This window comes from Sus scrofa, chromosome 9, assembly GCF_000003025.6.
Source record: "Sus scrofa isolate TJ Tabasco breed Duroc chromosome 9, Sscrofa11.1, whole genome shotgun sequence".
Taxonomy (NCBI): domain Eukaryota; kingdom Metazoa; phylum Chordata; class Mammalia; order Artiodactyla; family Suidae; genus Sus; species Sus scrofa.
The window spans coordinates 124,139,807-124,161,663 of record NC_010451.4 but is presented as its reverse complement, the minus strand read 5'-3'; the positions used below and the strand labels follow the sequence as shown (position 1 = coordinate 124,161,663).

The 21,857-nt window shown below is 39.4% G+C and overlaps 1 protein-coding gene across 5 annotated transcripts in view; it reads right to left on the bottom strand.

Annotated features, from left to right (window-relative positions):
• Positions 1–19,735, bottom strand: part of DHX9 (DExH-box helicase 9) — a 41,910-nt gene extending 22,175 nt beyond the window's left edge. Inside the window, exons 1-13 of one of the 5 annotated variants that reach the window (XM_021063781.1) lie at positions 19,578–19,731; positions 16,552–16,684; positions 15,838–15,978; positions 11,901–12,015; positions 10,935–11,032; positions 9,909–10,057; positions 8,266–8,402; positions 7,376–7,422; positions 5,708–5,844; positions 5,286–5,375; positions 5,027–5,188; positions 4,811–4,888; positions 3,830–4,021 (exon numbers count right to left, since the gene is read on the bottom strand). In XM_021063781.1, the coding sequence (XP_020919440.1) occupies positions 3,830–4,021; positions 4,811–4,888; positions 5,027–5,188; positions 5,286–5,375; positions 5,708–5,844; positions 7,376–7,406 (690 nt within the window). In that variant the 5' untranslated portion in view covers positions 7,407–7,422; positions 8,266–8,402; positions 9,909–10,057; ... (3 more) ...; positions 16,552–16,684; positions 19,578–19,731. Of the gene's footprint in view, positions 1–3,829; positions 4,022–4,810; positions 4,889–5,026; positions 5,189–5,285; positions 5,376–5,707; positions 5,845–7,375; positions 10,058–10,934; positions 11,033–11,900; positions 12,016–15,837; positions 15,979–16,551; positions 16,691–19,577 lie in introns of those variants that run through there. The other 4 variants (XM_021063778.1, XM_021063782.1, XM_021063783.1 and 1 more) reach the window with 4 other exon arrangements.

Below are 21,857 nucleotides of genomic sequence, written 5' to 3'. Positions count from 1 at the left end.
CCAAAATATTAGAAAACAATCTTGGAGTTAACTATTGTGGCTCAGTGGAAATCAATCTGACTAGCATCCATGAGGACGCAGGTTAGATTCCCGGCCTCGCTCAGTAGGTTAAGGATCTGGCTTTGCCGTGGCTGGTGGCTACAACTCCAATTCAACCCCTAGCCTGGGAACTTTTTAAGGGCCACAGGTGCAGCCCTTAAAAACAAATAAACACACACACACACAAACAGTGGTGACAGAAGCAAGAGAAGTTAGGTCAACCGAACAGAATACTTCAAATTATCCTACAGTATATGAGCTTTACTTTATACTTTCACTACATTTTCATCTGCTCTCATTTGTTCTGCAGAATCTTATTACTCTGGAGTCCACCTATAGTAGTAGTTTTAAGTGATTACCTCTTCACAATTCTGTTTACCTTATCACAATAGCTAATATTACAGGTAAAACCTTCCATAGCACAGGCAGCTAAAGACCTGTCTCAAAGTGTTCTGCAGTGTTCTAAAATCTGCATCTTTTGGACCCCTTTGACATTTATCCAGAAGTACAATTTCTCTTATCTTAGAGCTCTCTAACTGAAAGAATACAAGTTTCAGAACTTTGTACCTATTTCTCATTTGGGTATTTAAATACATGGTAATGAACTAGGCTGCAATAAAACACAAGATTTCTAGGCACCAGATACCATAAAACATATCAAGCCATTTTTTTTTAACATATCCTCTATTTTCTAGGTTCTGAGTTTATTTTACACGAGGGACAGCTATATTCTTGAATGAAGGCACCTTAGAGTGTGTGCAAGACTGCCAAAATATTCAGAGAAACATGCTTGACTGGCATCCTAGCAATTATAATTCACCTCTCTCATCTTTAAGGTCAGAAAATACTTCCTATTTTCAACTGTGGTACACTTACATAAGCTTAAGTGGCTTGTGTATGAAGAGCATGAAGGCACAAAAAGCATACAGTGTGTGTGGTACAGAATTTACACCAAGGCTGATACTAAGGTTAGGAGTTAACCATGAGCTACTCATTCTGTTTTATTCTAGTCCATTAGTAACTCTCAACTTGTGCTCTATGACTTGAAATAACACATTTAATCCAAGCACACAGAAAACTTTGGTAATAAACTTCATGTAGTTTCTCCTATAAATGACTAGGTGGAGGACAAAGGAGAATTGATACAACAGTGATATTACTATAAAAACTACTGTTATCTCAGATTGTCTTAATAGAATTACTGCATAAAAATTAAAATACTAAAAACTGTATTCTACAATGACCACCAGTTTGCTCAGCCCTACAGCTTTTCCAAGTAGAATGTTGATACTCTATGGTTAACAATTTTAGACCTTATCTTCACAGCTGAACCATAGTTGTTCATAAGACAAAGGGGATATACTAGGATACTCTACAAGACTTTTTACAGTAAGAGGTATCAGACTGATTTGGGATACCATTAGGACAAAAAACATGGAAGCCATAGGATGCGGATCTAGTAAGACAGTCCAGTCATTCAACTGAAATCAGAAGACACAGGCTACATCTCTAAACCACTGGAAATTTTCAAGCAGCAGTTAGGTGATCACCTCATAAACTTTCCACACTGAGAAGGAAGATGGAAGAGTTCTCTGAAGTATATTCCAACTCCATTAAGTCTATTACTTTATGAAAGAATACAAATATAGTGGATAGGGAGTTCCCATTGTGGCGCAGTGGTTAACGAATCCGACTAGGAACCGTGAGGTTGCGGGTTCGGTCCCTGCCCTTGCTCAGTGGGTTAAGGATCCAGCGTTGCCGTGAGCTGTGGTGTAGGTTGCAGACATGGCTTGGATCCTGCGTTGCTGTGGCTCTGGCGTAGGCCAGTGGCTGCAGCTCCGATTGGACCCCTAGCCTGGGAACCTCCATGTGCTGCGGGAGCGGCCCAAAGAAATAGCAAAAAAAGACCAAAAAAAAAAAAAAAAAAAAAAAAGAAAGAAAAAACAAATATAGTGGATAAGTGAGAGCTGTTTTCTATGCAATAGAAGTAAAATCTTTGATCCACCATTCTACCCTGTGACTTCACTGCACTTATATCTGTTACAACCTACGTACAGAAATCTATTCCTTTTACAAATGGAAGCCAATGGAAACGTCCAAATTATCTGGGAAAGGACAGTTATTATGCAAATTATACAAAGCTGAAGACCGAAATACAAAACCCATTTTTATCTAGAATAAAAGCCATTTTTTTTCCTAGAACAACTTGGCCTTGATAAATTAAATAGGAACTGAAAAAAAACACTTCTCACTTGGAGTTCCCTGGTGACTCAGCAGGCTAAGGATCTAGCACTGTCATTGCTGTGGCGTGGATTTGATCCCTAGCCTGGGAACTTCCACGTGTGACAGGCATGGCCAACTCCCCCACCCCCCAAAAAAGCAAAACAAACACAACAACCAAAAAAACCAAACAAAAGAACCTACACTTCTCACTTTTGCAGGAGTTAGTTTTCTTCCCACTCATGACAAGCAAATAACTTTTGATTAAGAACATAGATCAGCTTATTTGCTGAATTCTGCATTTTTTGTCAATATGGCAAAACTGTTTGAGTTTAAAAGTGGAGAGCAGCAGTTAAAGAGGAAGAGCAGAACAGAGCTCAAAGTTCTTCTGTTAAATGGGTGCCTTCCTAAAAACATATCTCCTGAAAAGGTCAGATAAGTGTTAAAGAGCAAGGGTATTTTTATTGTACTTGGGGCTGGAACTTCTGCTGTCAGGCAAAGAATTCATAGCCAGTTTTAGGTGTGAGAAGGGCAATCAGGAACATTCTGAGATGTAGAAAGCCAAAGGCCATATCCCAGAGAAACAAAGCCCTACCATATTTTTTCAAGCTTATGATATCATCAATTTTAAATGCTATGTTCACTCTTCAGTCATTGAGGCCACAAAATCCAACTCTCCTATAAAATGCAGAAGCCAATTTTAAGGCATACCTCCATTTCGGACATGTTAAATCCCTAAGTCAATCAAGGTCTGAGCCAGCCTGAGAGGTGGTATCTAGCTACTTGCAATGCTCTCCTTCCAAGTGCTAGAAGTATGGTGTTAAGAGCTGACAAGACCTACTTTAACCTAAGAAGACTTGGAAGAGCTAATCAGATCTTTCCTAAGTACTGGGACAAACTTTCAGGCACTGCAGTAGTAGCCAAAAGGAAAAAGAATGAAGGCAAATTGTTTAGTTATGAATTCTAGTTTCAACCACTTTCTGTATTAACTTTGGACAATTTTTAAATCTCTTTGTGCTCTAGGTTACTGAAAGAGAAATACTAAATAATACAGTACTTACAACTTAAGTCATAAACTTCAAATGAGTTAAAAAAAAATCAACTGTTTAAAATAGAACCCAATATACAGTAAGCATTCAGCTAGTCATATCTGTTTTGCTGGCTTGGCTACTCTTCCTCTGACTGGTTTTTACTGAATATTAAGGTGCTAAGATTGAGAGAACCAAGGTTTGGGTGTGAACTTAAGGGGGAAGTAGTCTCAGTTTTGTTTAATTCAAGGCCCACAGACTCCCTCTAGCTCAGACATAATCCTCCACAGTCCCAATTTAGCTGAGGAATCTGTGAAGGATACTGGAGATCAACACAAGACTTAAATTCTTTTCATACCTTTTTTTCCTTTTTTTTTTTTTTTTTTTTAATTTTAAAGGGCCTAATGCTCTGCAACTTGCAGAACTTTATGTAGCTACAAAAGGGAGCTGGCCAAAGAATTAGTGATGGTCTGGCATCTAGGCATTCCCACCTCTCAAAAGCTATCCACACCAGGTACATCATAAGCTGGCTTGCTACTTACCTGAGTTACCACAATATTACACTCTGCTGCTCGGTCATTCTGGATAAAGTCATCTAGAATAAACTGGGGAACTTGTGTGGTTTTACCACATCCAGTAGCGCCTCGGACAATGACAACTGGATTTTGACTAATAGCTTCCAGGATTTCACTTTCAAATTTCTTCACAGGCAGTAACTCTCTCTCCTGTAAGATCTGTATTAGAAAAGTTACACCTCAAATTTCTACCAACAATTTATTAGAAGAAATTGTCTTAATTCTTAAAAAAAAAAAAAGCAATCTCTGTAAAAAGAGCTTTCCAGTGGCTTAGTACTCAAAATATATTTTTCTCATAATGTACTTATGTCTCTAATAGAAGTGCTTTTCGTTAATTTTCTGAAGAATCCGTCTTTTTGGCCTTATACACCTTTATTTTCCTCCCTTTCATTCCACATACATTTACATTCCCTCTTAGATATCCCATGTATGTTATTATATTCCATGTATATTCCCTTTCTTCTGACATTTTGTTTTAGTCAGAAAATACCCAAAAAAAATTAAAAATGAAAAGTAAAGAATTACTACCCCACATATCTCCACTTACATTAAGAACACAAGCCCTTGGAGTTCCCGTTGTGGCTCAGTGGAAACGAATCTGACTAGCATCGATGATGATGTAGGTTCAACCCCTGGCCTTGCTCAGTGGGTTAAGGATCTGGCATTGCTGTGAGCTGTGATGTAGGTTGCAGACATGGCTCTGATCCTGCATTGCTGTGGCTGTGCTGTAGGACGGCAGCTACAGCTCCAATTCTACCGCTAGCCTGGAAATCTCCATATGCCATGGGTGTGGCCCTTAACCCAACTACCACCCTGGAAGTTAAGTAGGATTAGTAGTTAGGTAAATATCTTTGATCTACCTTCCTCTAGAAAAGGGCAAAAATATATTATTCACTGTCCTTTTACCTATACCTAGAAAGTTCTGAAGCTCTGAGCACCAAGACTTACAGCTTGCAAATCACGATCCTGTTCCAGCTGATACATTAATTCATTCTTGATCTCCACGCTTATTTGTTCTGGAGTAGCCTATAAAATGGAAAGGCAACACAATTAAACAAAACCATAAATTAGCTTCAAAATGAACCCATTTTTCATTTAGACATCGTAGTGAAATATATTCAAAAGTAAAACCCCAAGACCTGATCTCAAAAACATTGCACTCACAAAAGCCAGGGGCCCCTCATCAATGTTGCTACTAGTCCAAGGATTCCAGTTGGATTGAGGAGGAGACCAAGGAACGACACCTATTTGGTTTTGTCGCTGAGATGGTTCAAAGTGAGCCAATTTGCCAAGGTTGAGTGTAACAGGCACAGAAGGATCTTCAGGCTATGAAAAAAATAACAAAAGCAAAAAACAGTAACAGTTGCTTGTCTGACCAGTGAAAAGTTCAATATGAAGGTGAACTACATAGCTGTATGCTTACTGGGGGCACGATGTCAAGATCTAGTTCTTGAACAATGTTTTGCAGCTGATGTTCCAATTCTGGAGAAATGTTAACTCTGTAAGGCTCCACCTAGAGAAAAGCAATGGCCATGAAAATCATGTAACACATATACCAACACTACTCAAATCTACTATACAAAGGTTAAGAGTGTGCAAAAGACACGAGGTCTACATTATTTTTAAAGCCAGTTAAGTCAGTTCCCCTGCAACAGAATTAATGATTATTTACTCATTGTTCTCTATGAAAACAGCATCATGCTGGACACAGATGATTAGCTGGGCCATATGTTTTTTAAGGCAAGAAATCTAGAACTATCAATTAAACATCTTTCCCCAAATACTAAACATAAACTAAGCTGAATTCTAGGATAGCTCTCCGGGATATTAAGTCTAAAGACTTACTGTCTCTCCTTCTTTCTTCTTTGTAAGTCCAGAGTAAGCTTCAATCACTCCAAGATGGTAGAGTTGTCTGACAAGTGACAGCGCACAGGACTGGGCTGCCAATTTTTTATTTGATCCATGTTCACGAGCAAAAATCCCTATAATTTAAGGTCAGGATTATCAAAGACGAAAGATAAACCATCCAAGTAAAGAAACATCTCATCATGAGCAACGAGGAGCTTAGGTACTAAAGCTGCCCGAAGATAGAGTATGTTATGTGTTCTAAGTTCATTCTGCTGACCAAAAGCAACATTATAACTAACATCTTAACAACTACGTAACTGACCACCTTGATTATAGACAGAACCTAAGACACACATACCATTACAAAAGTAAATAATCTACTTCACAAAAATAGCCATTATTATCTGGCATAAAAACAGAAAGAGTTTAACTTCTGACAAGCAAAGGGTCAAAAAGCAAATCAAAGGAATAAAAATGGGTTTTCAACAATCTTCTTCTATAAAGGGTCAAATAATAAGTATTTTAGGTTTATAGGCCACATGGTCTCTGTCATAACTACTCACTATCTCTGAAGTGTAAAAGCATTCACTGAGAATACTTGAACTAAGGTTTGATAAACTATGGGCCCATTGCCGTGAGCTGTGGAGCAGACTGCAGGTGTAGCTCGGATCCTGAATTGCTGGTTGGCAGCTGCAGCTCCAATTTGACCCCTAGCTTGGGAACTTCCATATGCTGCCAGTGAGGCCCTAAAAAAAAGCAAAAAAAAAAAAAATCTAATAAAATTTCCTTTCTTACATTAGTCAGCTTCCGGAGACATGACATTAAACGAGGACAGATACCTTCCTGCCTAACTAGTCAATTTAGTCAATTCTGATGATCAGATTGATGGGCTGACAGAATTTAGACTGTCTTTATCCTCTTCCCTTAACAACTCATCTAACCAAAATTCAACACCATCTGATAATTTATTAAAAAGCTTGATTCTATTAGAAATCTTTGATACATTAACTTTAAATTAGGGTAAGTTGCAGAATTCTCAAGCTGCAAAGAATCTTAGGCAAAACTTTCCAATTTGCACTTAAGTAAATTAAGTCCCAGCAATGCAAGGTGTGATTTATACAAAACCACAGAACTTGTTAATAAAACCAGGTACACAGGGCTATTCCTTACTTTCAACCATGACACACTGCCTGCTTTAAACTTACTAAGAATAAAGAATACACATACACCTCTGCCTTTCTATTTCTCTTATGAAAAATAACCCCAACCTACTCCTTAGGTGCTTCCTTTTCTTGACTCTATGACATTTAAATGCTTTAGGCCTCCAACCCTATCACCTGATTAACTCCTTTCTAAATATCACCTAGTTTTACACAAAAGAACTATATCTTCTATATAGAAAGACAAAAAAAAGTTTTAAAATCGACACTGGCAGATGCCTCAGTAGCCTACCACCTCTTACCCTTTGAAATATTAACACTAGCACAATCTTTCTTTTCACATGTAAAAATGGGAAAGTGAGCCCTCTAATTACAAATATTCTAAAATACTCTAAATGCTACCTTCTATCACGGACTCTCTCAAATTAATAAAGCTTACATATATGTGGCTCAAAAGCATTCAACTATATAAAACTCAGATTATCAGGAGAGCATTAATACTTACTTCTGCCCAGCTGCTTGATATAAATGGTCATTTCTGCAATAAAGCTCCTGTAACAACATATACAAACAAGGTTAGATATTTCACTATTAGAAACTATTAAATCCAGGACTCCCAAATTAGGCAGGCTATCCAACTGCTTAGCAAATCAAAGCAAAAAAAAAAATTGTAAACATTTATTTCTGTTCAATCCTAGAACAAATGGAAGTACGTAAACTTTGAATAATACACAATGCAGCACGAGACAGCTATAATCAAAGTTGATGAGCCAAATGTTCACAAGGAGAAAATGTTAGGGTTTTTGATTCTATATATATATACATATATACTTACTCTTAACTCCTATTCCAAAAGTTGCAGTCTGAACAGCTAGAATACATTCAGTAAAAAAGGAATTTTCCACTTAGCCTAAGGCCAAGAAATAAAATAGGCCTGAAACTCTTTAAATTATAGTTGTGATTATTTTAAGATTCCTTTGCATGGGCCACCCACTTACGATTTCAATCTGTTAAGATAAATACATGCACATATGCACACATATACATGAGTATACAAACACTGTGCATGTCAGTGGCTCCTAAAACAGGGGTCTGATATCTGCCTGCAGCCGGAAGTAGCCCTTGGTAACAAAAAACTAAGCTTATATCTATTACATTTATTTCAATCAGGTCCTGGAAAACGAAATATTTTTGAAAATTATAGCTAAAATTGCTAGTAGATTCTAGGGAATAAATTGAGGTTTTAACACAGGGAAAACTGCCCTTTGAAAACTATGCTTTCTGATCCTTCCACTGCTCAGGTACATTCTAACCTTGTGCTGTGAATAAAAGGTTAGGTGAGACTTAAGAAAAAAATAAATGTTAGATTCCTTCCTATAGCTCTTGCGAACTGACCTTTAGGCACAGGGGCTTCAGGGGTCAAAGGCCACTGGCTTTCAGGGGACCAACATCCACCCTTTCATTAATGACACCGATGCCAGTATGTTTCTCAGCCAGGCTTAAAGTCAGCACTCAATCTCATTCTCCTCCACCTAGGGGGAACAGCGACACCAGAAATCAGTTTACAATAGTTTCCCATGTGATTGCTTAGTTCAGCCTAAGCAGCAGCACATGTGTGTATGAACACAGACCTCTGGTGTTGCTGTCTGTTATGCCTTTTTCAATAAAGGACATACAAAGAGCAATGCTGTCCTAGCTCTCCCAACTGTCTGCCTTCTTTGCCACAGCCTGAATTCTTCAACTTTTTGTATTAGAAGTCAACAAAGAGTACAAAATTTAAAAAAATGTTTAAAATAAGCCAGGCATAAAAATCATCTAATGTTGTCTCCAAATGCTACTAAGCCAATTGGTTCAGAAAATAAAAATCAACAAATCAATCTTTGCTTTATAATCTGGGGGTTTAAAAAAGTCTGACATCAAAATTAAGTATTTGAGAATTCAGGATTGAACAAAACAGTGGGAAGCTGGGAGGACCATGCTCTGAACATCATTTTGACCAAAGTTTTATTTTAGTAATGATTATTTTAGGGTTGCTACTTGCAACCAAAGGAGAATACATTGATTTTTCAAAAAAAATATTTTTGATGTATTTTTGAATAATTTATTTCATATAGGTGAAGGACAGCAAATCAAATCATCCAGAAAGTTTATAAACATTCTCTCTCTTCCAATAGAATATAGTGCCCCCAGAAGAGTCTAATCCGTATGAGCCTTCCTGGGAGTAATAATTACTACACCCTGGAATGCTCTCAGGAAGAACAGCAAGCAGGCTGAGAAACATACTGTCACTGTTAGAACCACCTCCACCCTTATGTTCAGTTTTATACATTTAACAGAATAATAATAAGACTTTTGAAAGTTGGCAACTTTCAAAGTGATGGGAAATCTGGACCTTGACACAATGCCATTTACCTTCCGAAGATGCTGAAAAAAAAACTGAAGTGTCTAACTTGACCCATTAAAGAAATAAACATTATAAGTGCCTCTAATATCACAGTGAATGATAAACTCACCACCTCTGGCTGATATATTTTTAAACGGCCGCACCTGCAGCGTACGTCCCCGGAATAGGGGTCAAATTGAAGCTGCAGGAGCCTAAGCCACAGCCATGGCAACAGTTTGCAGCATGCCAGACCCATAAGCTACTGAGTGAGGCCAGGGATCGAACCCACATCCTCATAAAGACAACACTGGGTCCTTAACCTGCTGAGCCACAACAGGAACTCCTGATTTTTAAGCCAATTATGGACAAACCAGTACCTGTGGCTCTAGTTTTTGCCTCTCAGATTCATAAGAGAACCTGAAAGTCTAGCAACATGAACAGATTTTCACAGAACTTTCCACAGTGAAAATCAAACATAAGTGAAAATCATGGCAAACTGCATATTACGAAATCAATGAAAATTCTTCTTGGGCAAGGTGACGTTATCTTCTTTGCACAATTTGCTACTAATCCACAAATTGGACCAGGCAACACATACAATGAATATACAAAACAACTAACTTACTACAGAAGGAAAAGAGTGAAACAAGCAAACCTGTTATGATCAGGACCCACTTGGGTGTACTTATATTCTCCTTGGATCTTTTCTTTTTGGAAATACTGGTTCAGACGAGCCTTAGCATTTTCCAAGGTCCAGTTTCCATGAAGTCCAGCATTTAAATCCACTTCTTCAGATTCAAGAGTCTGTTGAGTCACATATGATAATTAAATTTGGCTGCACTAATTTTATTTAGCCATACATATTTAAGGTACAAACACTTCTAACAACACTTTCTTTGTACCATGCTTTATAATGCAAGTTGTTTTGTTTTTAACAGTTTCTAATCCTAGTCAAACCTGAGCCAGAATTGGTTTTTAACTCCATCTGATGGCCCTACTGTATAAGTAGTCTATTAGTTAATTTAAACTGTTTCTAAGAAAACTTGGATAATTTATGCTGGTTTTAACACTTTAAATATGTTAAGTGGAGGAGTTCCCGTCGTGGCGCAGTGGTTAACGAATCCAACTAGGAACCATGAGGTTGCGGGTTCGGTCCCTGCCCTTGCTCAGTGGGTTAACGATCTGGCGTTGACGTGAGCTGTGGTGTAGGTCGCAGACGCGGCTCGGATCCCGCGTTGCTGTGGCTCTGGTGTAGGCCAGTGGCTGCAGCTCCGATTGGACCCCTAGCCTGGGAACCTCCATATGCCGTGGGAGCGGCCCAAAGAAATAGCAAAAAGACAAAAATAAATAAATAAATATGTTAAGTGGAAAAGTAAACCTGTCTTATCAAAACACTTTTACTATTGAGTGGTCATGAAATGCGGTTTACTGAGGTAACTACATTTCCTATAAAGCAGATGAGGAGTCCTTCTACTACTGCCCTGAAAAAAGTTTTATTTCAAGGCAATTCTGGTGACCAGCTTTAACAGGTAGCTAGGTTTATGGTGTCTTCTACGAACACTCAGTCTCAAATAACTACCTAAAACAATCACCAAATTATTAAATTGCAAAAATCTTAAACCCTCCCATGAACAAACTCCTAAATCACATTCCGAGAGACTTAAACAAGGAGACACCTTACCGCTTGTACTTCTTGTTCCTCCTTTCTTGAGTAATAATCCTTCAAGTTGGCTCCACGATCCCAGGTGGGCCCAGTAACACCATAGCCAGAATTATTTTCTATTAAGGGAAGAAAATGATTGTTCTCTTGATGCATCAAACTGTAGAAAGATCCTAAATGACTTACTTTAAAAGGGTCATGACTGAATTGCTAAGTCCAAAGACAGTATGGAGGGAGATGTTACTAGTAATGATCAGAAGTGACTAATAATCCATAACACATTATATATATATAGCTTTGTTTTACATTGCTACATGTGTTTCATTAAATGAAACTTTCTTTGCTAAATATGATCCTGAAAGAAGGCTGCTAGTGCTAGAGATGGAAATAAGCTGAAAAATGTTAAAAAATGATCTTGATGAGAAAGCAGAGGAACTAAAGATAGTTAATATTGATTGAAACTCTAAGCTGCTTATAACAAACTTAAAAAAATTTTTAAATTTACTCCTTATAACAATCTTATGAAGTACGTACTACTGTTACTGATTGTTATTCTTTTTCCATGAATACTGGATCTGAGACCTAGGCAATTTGACCAATATCCTAGTTAATCTACCCTACAGTGGACACACTAATACAAGTTTTGTTAATACATAGAATTCAGCAATGACTGGGATCCATAAGACAAATAAACAAGTCTACAATATATTTGGCAAATAAGTTAGAAGAAAGGGCAGTAACTAAGACCCTTTAACCAAATGTTCCAGCCTATGCAAAATCTAGCCAGAGATCAAAAACCAGTAAATGGTAACAACAGTAAGGAATTAAGCTGTTCCCCTTTCTAAGAGAGCATAAATAATCTTACGGTATTTGTAAACTTAGGAAGGTCTTGGGTTCTCTCAACATTATGAGTTTACTGTAGTTATCTATCCAAGGAAGACTCTGTATTTTTATTCTCGGTTATGTGCACACATTCAAGTTCCTCACCTGCCTTGAGAGCCAGATGTGGAGGAAGAGGGCCTCCCATGGTTGCTGGTAAACCTCCACCAGCATTTGCTGTGTCGTCAGGTGAATCAGCAGTTGTGAGAGGAGTGGGTGCTACCTGCAACAGGAAAAGTCAAGGCAATCTTAATCATGTTGCCCTCAGAGACTACAAAAATCTTTTATGCTTAGAGGAAGCCCATGTGTCACCTTGCTTTTCTCATAAAGTTAACATCTTCGTTTTCAGTGATTTTATAAACCTATTATGATGTTCTCATTTCAGGCAGAAAAGGATAAGGATAGTAAAAATATTCATGATTTTTCCTCTGGAGAATACTTATGTAGATGAATCAAATTTTTTTCCACAAAAGGTGGGGTCAGTTTATGCTGTGTAGTTAATTTACCTTTTCAACTCAATCTTTATAAATATGTTCAACTCTCAAGAAGTATCTGTTAGGAGATGTCTATGTGGTAGACACTGCCATGAGTACTGAGGATAAAACAATGAACAAAACAGATGCCCTGTACTCAGACAGCTATACTCAAATAGCTGTATTCTAATTCTGTATTCTTATGGAGCTAAACAATAAATACACAGTATGTAAAATATGATAAAATACTACCAGAAAAGAAAAATAGGGACTGTGGGAGATCACTATTTAAACAAAGAGGTAAAGCTCATTCCTAAGATGACATTTGAGAAGATATATGAAGCAAGTGGAGTATCTGGGAGAAGGGGTTTCCAGAAAGGGAACATCAAAAGTTTAAGGCAAATGCAAAATACTTTATTTACAACTTCTATTTATTTAAATATCAATCTATATGCATTTTAATGACTTACTACTCCACTGAATAGATGCATTGTACACAACTCAAACAATACCATGTTAGTGGACATTTAGATCACAGCCAGTCTTTTTTTTTTTTGCCTTTTTTTAGGGCCACATCTATAGCATATGGAGGTTCCCAGACTAGGGGTAGAATCAGAGCTACAGCTGCCAGCCTACGTCACAGCCACGGCAACATGGGATCCTTAACCCACTGAGTGAGGCCAGGGATCGAACCCCAAACCTCGTGGTTCCTAGTCAGATTCATTTCCACTGCATCTCAATGGGAACTCCTGATCATAGCCAATCTTAAATCATAAAATAGCATGGCATAAATTCTTTGTACGTTGGCTTCTTTCCTTTAGGAAAAATGCATGAAAGTGAAATCCCTGGGTTAACAGGCATCAACATTTTAAAAAGCATCATAGTGCTCTACAGAAAGGTTACTGACTTTCACACTTGCATCAGCACTCCATGTGAGAATCTATTTTCCCATATTCTTCCCAATTCTGGGAATTACAGCATGTGTCTTGCATCTTTACCATGTTAATTGTTTTTTGATGTGGCAAACTATTATTTTCATTTACATTTTGTCTGCCCCTATATTCTACCTGTATATTCATCATTCTCATTAACTTCTAAGAATTTAATATTTCAGGGCTATTCATTCTGTCATACAAGTTGCAAATAATTTTTGTTCTTTTTAACTTTAATGCTGCTTCAAGGTATCTCATTTTTGTTCCTGTAGTCAAACCTAGGTTCTGCTTGTGACATCCTCCACAAAATGGACTCTCTTAACCTGAGACCTGGTCTACATTTTCATACACATACATATATATATATATATATATATATACCCTTCTCATTCTGAAACTAGTACCATCATGAAAATTCAGTTACTGCAAATTAAAAATAAATTAATACATTAAGATATTTATTAATATACAGTAGGAATGGCAGATACTTAACTTTTTCAAATTCTTCTTGGTTATTCTTCAGCAATTCTATTTCCTAATTCGCTTTTTGGTCTAATGTATTAAATATTATGTTAAATTTACAGAACTTACTCAGGGAGAACTGACTGCCTTACAATAAACTTGACATATTACAGTAACTCAACCTCCCATCCAGAAACATGTATGGCTCTACACTTCAATCAATTCTATCTGTTGAGACATTTCTCCACAGACATCTTGCCCTTCTCCAACTCTTATTTTAACATCTTTTGCAAGACATCTGAATAGCAAAAACCTTACAACACTAACACAACAGCTTGCTCTGAGGTAGGAGGCAGGTTTCTCTAACAAGGGTGATAAAGATAGGCGTCAGGTTTGCCAGCAGCCCCCCTTTTAAGACTGGGGGTTTCCTAAACTTAAAGCACCTCAGCTGTGACACAAACCCACCGTGTCCTCGGCATCCACCAAGTCCCACTCCACATTGTCCTCCAAGGGATTCAGGGACAAGGGGAAACTGAGGCAAACATGAAGCTCCTGCTGCCTGCTATCCCATGAATAACATCATCCTTTCTCTGACTCATAGGTCTTGTGTCTTCTGCCAGCCCAGCATCTATGGAACTGTGGTAGTCTGAATTGTTAGCATTTCTATTATATTATGTATCCCTTTAATTTTTTTATTTATTGCATTACACTAAGTAATGGTGGTGACAGTGGACACCTTGGTCTTATTTTAACCTGGAAAGTTGCCGTAGTGCAATGCATCTCAAATTTTTTGCAGTGAAGAACTGGCTGTGATTTTGTTCCCTCTAATCCACTGGGAAGAGTATTTTTGTCAAATGAATATTATTTCTAGCAATTCCAAACATGAAATGGAAAAACATAAAACACAAGCTTAAGTTTTAGATTCAACAAATGTAAATTAGCTGTCAAAACATAAGCATTTCTAAATGCTTACCATCTCTGCTCACAATTGTAACAAACACTGTACATCACTGCCCTAGGGCTTGTTTTTAGTACAGTGCTTACTATTATTTTTAGATAGTATTTCTTATCATGTCTAAGAAGTATTTTTCTACCTCATTTTCTAAGTACTCTGTTGGTAATAGATATTTAATTCAGTCAAAAACAAACAAACAAAAAACCAAAAAACAACCCTCTATTGGTGTTCCTATTGTGGCTCAGTGGTACTGAACTCACTAGGAATCACAAGGATGTGCGTTTGATCCCTGGCCTCAATCAGTGGGTTAAATGACCAGGTGTTGCTGTGAGCTGTGGTACAGATCACAGATGCAGCTTGAATCTGGTGTGGCCATGGCATGGGGTAGGCCTGCAGCTGCAGGTCTGACTGGACCCCTAGGCTGGGAATTTCCATATGCCGGGGATACAGTTCTAAAAAGAAAAAAGGAGTTCCTGTCGTGGCGCAGTGGTTAACGAATTCGAATAGGAACCATGAGGCTGCGGGTTCAATCCCTGGCCTTGCTCAGTGGGTTAAGGATCTGGCGTTGCCGAGAGCTGTAGTGTAGGTTGCAGACATGGCTTGGATCCCGTGTTGCTGTGGCCCTGGCGTAGGCCGGTGGCTACGGCTCCGAATAGACCCCTAGCCTGGGAACCTCCATATGCCGCGGGAGCGGCCCGAGAAATGGCAAAAAGACAAAAAAAAAAAAAAAAAAAAAAAAAAAAAAAAAAAAACGAAAAGAAAATCTTTATTAAAGTTAACCACTGAGTAAATATTTTTCTCTTCTAAAGTCATCAATGTGGAGTTCCTGTTGGGGCTCAGTGGGTTAAGAACCCAACAGTGTCCATGAGGATGCAGATTCAATCCCTGGCCTGATCAGTGGCTTAAGGATCCTGCGTTGCTGTGGCTTGCAGCTCTGATTTGATCCCTAGCCTGGGAACTTCCATATGCTGCAGGGGCAGCCCTAAAAAGCACACACACACACAAAAAAATCAATTTATGAATGCATGAAATATATAAAATCCTAAGCCATACAGATCAGGTATATAATGAGAATGAAAACCGAATCTTCGGGAAATCATCTTAGTTCTCTGGGAAATGCCAAAGTTCATTATGGAACATATTAGTATACTATTTGAAAGTAATCCTCCGTACATATTAGCATAACCTTATAACATATATCTCAAGTGCCTGGCCATACTTACCCCCATAGTTGGGACTTCTTCACTCTTTACTTCATTTATCCGAACCAAATAGTTAACAAAGTCTCTGGCAGCATTGCTCTGTGCGTCTTTTTTATTGGTGGAATTACCCATGCCGGTGTAATTATATCCTTCCACTCGAACCTTTAACAGTAAAAAAGGGGAAAAAAAAAAGTTGAGGAATTGATCTGGGTAATTCTGGGATTTAAAAAATTCGTAATTCAGAGTTCCTGCTCTAGCATAATGGGATCACCAATGTCTTTGTAATGCCAGGATGCAGGTTCAATCCCTGCCTGGGACAGTGGGTTAAAGGATCTAGCACTGCCGCAGCTGGGGAGTAGGTCCAAACTGTGACTCTGATCTGACCCCTGGCCTGGGAACTCCATATGCCATGGGGCTGCCAAAAAAAGGAGACCAAAACCAAAAAACAAATATTCCCCAAACCCCAAATAACAAAAATCAAACCAAAAAAACCCCTGTAACTCACTAGTCCATCAAAGGATAAGTTAACTTTTGAAGATATACTCTACACACCCTGAAAATAACAGCCCTAAGAGAATTCATGGGCTATCTTATAAAATAACAGGTAAATCACAAAAAGAACGTTCCCTGCCCTGAAGTACAACACATTAACATTTCCAAAGAGAAAATACTATTCTTTTAAAACCAAAACAAGCCTCAAAAGTCACATAAATGTAAGCAGTAATTTTTTAGTACCTCGCACATGAATTTCTGCCTGTTTTTATTCCCCACTGCTCTAATTTCATAGGATGGAGTCATCTTCCTTTTGCCACACCAGGCATACAGAAAATTTTTAACATCACCCATGATTCAAGAGTCTTCTTCAGACCTAGGAAAACAAGTTAGTTAAAAACAGCATTATTTATAAGAGCAAACACTGAAAATTACTAATCTGGAAATAATCAATAACAAGAATTTACTGAAAATCTAGGTTAAGTACAGAATATTCTATCATGCTGCTATTAATATTAATATTGCCTGTGATGAAATTTTAATGACATAGGCAAATAATTGGAAAGTCTGAGACTTTGTTTTGAGAAAAAGCAGAATACTAAAGTATGATTTGAGTGACACAAAAGTATGTATAAATCAAGACTGGAAAAGAAATATCCTCCCAAATGGTTATCTTTAGATATCTACAAGCGATTTTCGTCTTTTCTTTAAAGACATTTTATGTAATGTCCTACTTTTTACAATATTCGCTTTATGTGTTTTAACTAATTTAATCCTCACAACAGTAGGTAACACTATAAACTATAGCTTCTACTTTACAGTTTTTTTACGAGCAAGACACTAGACATAGAAAGTTTCAGTAACTTTTTCAAGTTACTCACTGTAGAAGGCCTAAATTCAAAACCAAACCAATATATTAAGAAATAGTCATCTGAAAAAGAATGGGTGCATTTTTTTTCATGCATCACTGAATCATTCTGTCGTACAGCAGAAATTATCAAATTGTAAATCAACTATACTCCTTTAAAACTTAATTAAAAAAAAAAAAAAGTTCCTGCTGTGGTCACTGGGATCACAGGTTCAATCCCTGGCCCAGCACCGTGGGTGGATTAAGAATCCGGCACTGTAGGCACTGCCGCAGCTGTGCCCTAGGTCAAAACTAGGGCACGGATATGATCCCTGGCCTGGGAACTCCAGATACCTCATGGCAGCCTAAATAAATAAATAAATGGAGAAACAGCCTTCCATCATTTTGTATATAAATCCAAGAGTTTATCCTCATTTGGATTATGTCTCCTAGAAGACCATCTGCACAGCAATAGGCAATGTTATTAAGTCCAAATATATTCTGTGCTAAATCTTTCCTTTAGGCCTTGTTACTCATTAAATTTGAGGCTATTACATTTTCCTTAAGTGCAACCTATCATAGTGATTGGCATTCTCCCTCTACATCAGTTTATAGCAAAAGATACGGATCCTGAGTCTAAATTACACGCAGAGGGATCTGAGACCAAATTCAGAACTGGAGAAAATATGCTAAGAATTGTTTGCTGTGATGTGGGAAGAAACCCCATTAAGCCTCTGTCTTCCGTTAATGTTTAGTGCATTTTGTTAGCACCTACATCTAGTTTCATCAAACTGAACCCTAGTACAAAAAGGCTCTTCTGTAGTCACAGGTTAACCCTGGGGATAACCGATTCATGAAAAGTTGTGGAAAACTGAAGATGTCTACCTACAAATTCCAACCATGAATAATTAATTTTAAAAACAAGCCCTCAGGGTGAATGGAAAACATGAAATAAGGACTATACTATCAAATTCCTTCCTCCCTAGTCTTATCTAACGCCATCATATTAAATATTAACTATAGACTAATGCTATCCAAATATACATTGAAAGTTTAGTCTTTTCTCTTTAAAAGCTCCAAAATCAAGTTCATCCATCTGCAGCACTTATGTATCCACCTGAATGCTAACATGGCATCACAGTTAAAACACAATTTTAAATTTCCTCCCTAAACCTGTTCCTCTTCCCTCTAATCCCAGTGTTCCCACCTCCTTAGGCGGCACAACCATCCACCAAATTACTCCTATCACCCATTTGGGACTTATCCAGTCCCTCAACATCCTCCATAACCATCCGTTGCAGTCTTTATTATGTACCAATCAGTATCCGTTAAGGAGCATTGCAGCAACTACTTCACTTAACCCATACACGACACTGTATAGCTAAGCATTATTACAGGTAAGTAAACTGAGAGAAAGAATAATTTGCCTCAACAGACAGAGCTTCTAATTGGGGGACCCAAAATTCCAACCCAGGTAGTCCTGATCTACTCTTGACCTAAGGCTCACTTTCGCCTCCAAACATGATTCCAATCTGTTCGCTTCCCTCCCCTCTCCCACTACTGCAACAGCTGGAGTTCAGCAACAAGGTCCTAAATAATTCCCATTTCCTTTGTAACCACGCTAAAATCCAATCTTCTTTTAAATTCTTCTCACCACATTCCAGTCACGTGGCCTTCTTTCAGTTTCTTTCTAATCCCTGCCAGTAAACACTAACTAATCCCCCTCCGCCTGGGGAGTTCTGCTTTTCTTCCACATCTTAGTAGTCGATAATCTCCACCCTTTGGGCGAGACGTCGGCTCAAATGTCTGCCTCCTCCGAAAAGCCTTCCCTCGCGCCACCCTTCCGGAAATGGCGCCCTTCCTTTACACTAAATCCTCCAAGAGCTTTTTTACCGAAACCAGCACTTGTTTCCACACGGCTCCCCACCCCCACCACGACCCCAACCTCTGAGAGAAAAGAGCAAGGACTGTGCCTAGCCTGTTTTCTGCTCTATCCGCAGAGGCCGCAGGGTACCACCCGCTATTTTCGGCACGCAGGCCTGCGTGGACGAACGAAGGGCCCTAAGCGTGGGCGGCGGTTTGGCGGGCTTAGCTCCCCCCACCCCGGGCCGATTCAGTCCCTTTCACTCTACGGCGACAGCGCCACCGCCAAGCGCAGGCTGGAAGAGGAAGTGGGGTTTGGCCGCTCCGGAGACGAAACTAGGCCTGCCTCCGCGAATAACTGGGGGCCAAATGGCGGCCTCAGGCAGCGCAAGCGCGGAGCGGCGTCGCAAGCAGCACGCAACCCGCAATCCGGGAACCCAGCGAGGCGGCTCTCCCCTCCCCCACCCGCCACCGCCGCCAGCTCCAGGCAACAAAGACCCGCTGCAGAACCCCGGGGCCTACGCCGTCCCAACCGGTAACAAAGACGTCTTCCCCTTACCGGAGTCCGATTCTTTGTGCCCGAGAGCACAGCTCTCTCAGGAACGTCCCTGGCTCGGGCCTTAGCGACGGAGACCAGACGAGCGCACCACCACTCGCACCGAGGCGGCGGCGAAATGGCTCCGACCGCTACGCTGTGGAGGCGGAGTCAGTGTGCTACGCATGCGCAGAAGGGGAGCGTGGGGCCAAGGGCGCCCGGAAGAGGGGCGGAGCTGCCGCAACCACGCGACGGGCAGCGTCCAGTCGCCTGGGAGATCCGCCGCGCCCTAGAGCGGCGCCGGGGCGGAGCTTCCTCCTTTGGCGCGAGGCCTCCTCAGGAGGGGCCTGCCGCATGTTTTTGGAGAATGTTTTGCACCTTCTGTCATAGGGACCTGTGGTAGATGAGGTGCCCCACAAAGACACAACTGGAAATCCTAGGTGGTAGCTTTATAGGGTTGTTGGTGATTAAATGAGATGGCTTAAAAAATAGAATAAAATAAATGAGATGGCTTGCGAAGGCGGCTTAGGGCAGTACCCAGCACACAATAGTTGTTCAGTAGGTATTGTAGTGATTCGGCTCCTCGAAGGTTAACATCCCCTAAATAGAAGTAAGCTCGGTGAAGGCGGGAACCCTGCCTGGCCAGCTCAGGCCGCTAAATGAAGTACTTGGCACATCAAGTGCTCAGTAATAACTAGTTTAATAAATAGAAACTGTAAAGTTCTTTTTGCTCAAATTGGATAACCTTTTGTATTCATAGTCTTCGGAGTAATTTATATCCTTAACTATTATAGTAGTCACTGCTAAATTTTTGAACTCCAGTGCTTCTCACGGAGGCAACAATACAAAATATTTCAAGCTGGGGTTGTTCCAGAGAAGCCAGACCAGTAAAGTATCAGGCCCCATCGTACCTAACATCCTTATTTTTCACCTCTTCCCTTTTTTTCCCCTAACTCTTCTAGCTCACTGTGATTAATCCCTTTAAAACTCTGTTTCTTCTACAACCAGAGTAACACAGATTAAAACATTTAAGTTAAACAGAGGAACGTATTTACTCATTAACTTATTTTCTCCATGTTTGCTCTCTTCAACTAGGAATAAAATCATCAGGGAAATACCTTAATCCTTTGTTTCCTTATCTCTCTCAGGATGCTTAAATCAGGAAGTTTTCATGATAAGGGAAACCCAACTAACATAAATGGATTGCAAATGTTTTGTAGTAGATAATGTACACACCAAAAACATCAACAAATTAAGTATAAAGAATATTTTCTGAGGTCGATCTTTGGCTCCCAAAGATTACAGAGAATTTTATTACTGAGTTGTTTATTAATTTAGGCCTTGCATCTGGGACCTTGAGTTGCCAGGGGATTGGATGCCAGCAATGGCATTTACCTTTGTAGGTTGTCCTTGGCAACTAGTACCTTCTAAGATCTCCCTTAACATTTGCAGATGAAGCATCAAAACATTCTCCATGAGTTCCCTGGTGGTTCAGCAGGTTAAGGATCCAGCACTGCTGCTGTGGTGTGGGTTAATCCCTGGCCTCGGAACTTCCACATGCCAGGGGCACAGCCAAAAAACAAACAAACAAAAAATAAGTTGGGAAGTTCCTGCTGTGGCTCAGCAGTACAACCATTCTGAAAAGAAGTAAGGTACTATTTAGTCAAATAGGGTGGATAAAATCAAACAAGTCTGTTTCTTGATGTATCTGTATATACACACATACATACATATGTATGTATTTTTTAAACAAAAAATATTGCCCACCATTCCAGTTCTACAAAGTCATTAGCCACTGCAGTCACCCATGGCCCACTGACAAAGTGTCCCGAGGGGGAATTCAGGATGGAAAAACAGCAAGTACTCTATTCTGTACTTTGGATATGCAGGCCTCTAGGTAGTTAAGATGTCTATCTAAGGAAGAATCTCAGTGACCCCAGATTCTTGCATCTTCCCATATAGAGAAAAGTATTAAAATCCTTAACTTGAGCAGTCTATTCTTTGAGATAATCAGTGATTTTTTTTTTTTCACAGCCCCACCTGTGGCAAATGGAAGTTCCCAGGCTAGGGAGTGAATCCGAGCTGCAGCTGCAGGCCTATGCCACAGACAGGGCAACAGTGGATCCTTAACCCATCTAGTCAGGCCAGGGAATAAACCCACATTCTCACAGACACCATATCAGGTTCTTAACTCACTGAACCAGAGTGGGAACTCTATTAGCAATAATTTTTTGATGTCCGACTGCAGGTATTTACCTAGCCCCCAAAAAATCATAAATATACTGGCTCCTTCCCTACATCTTT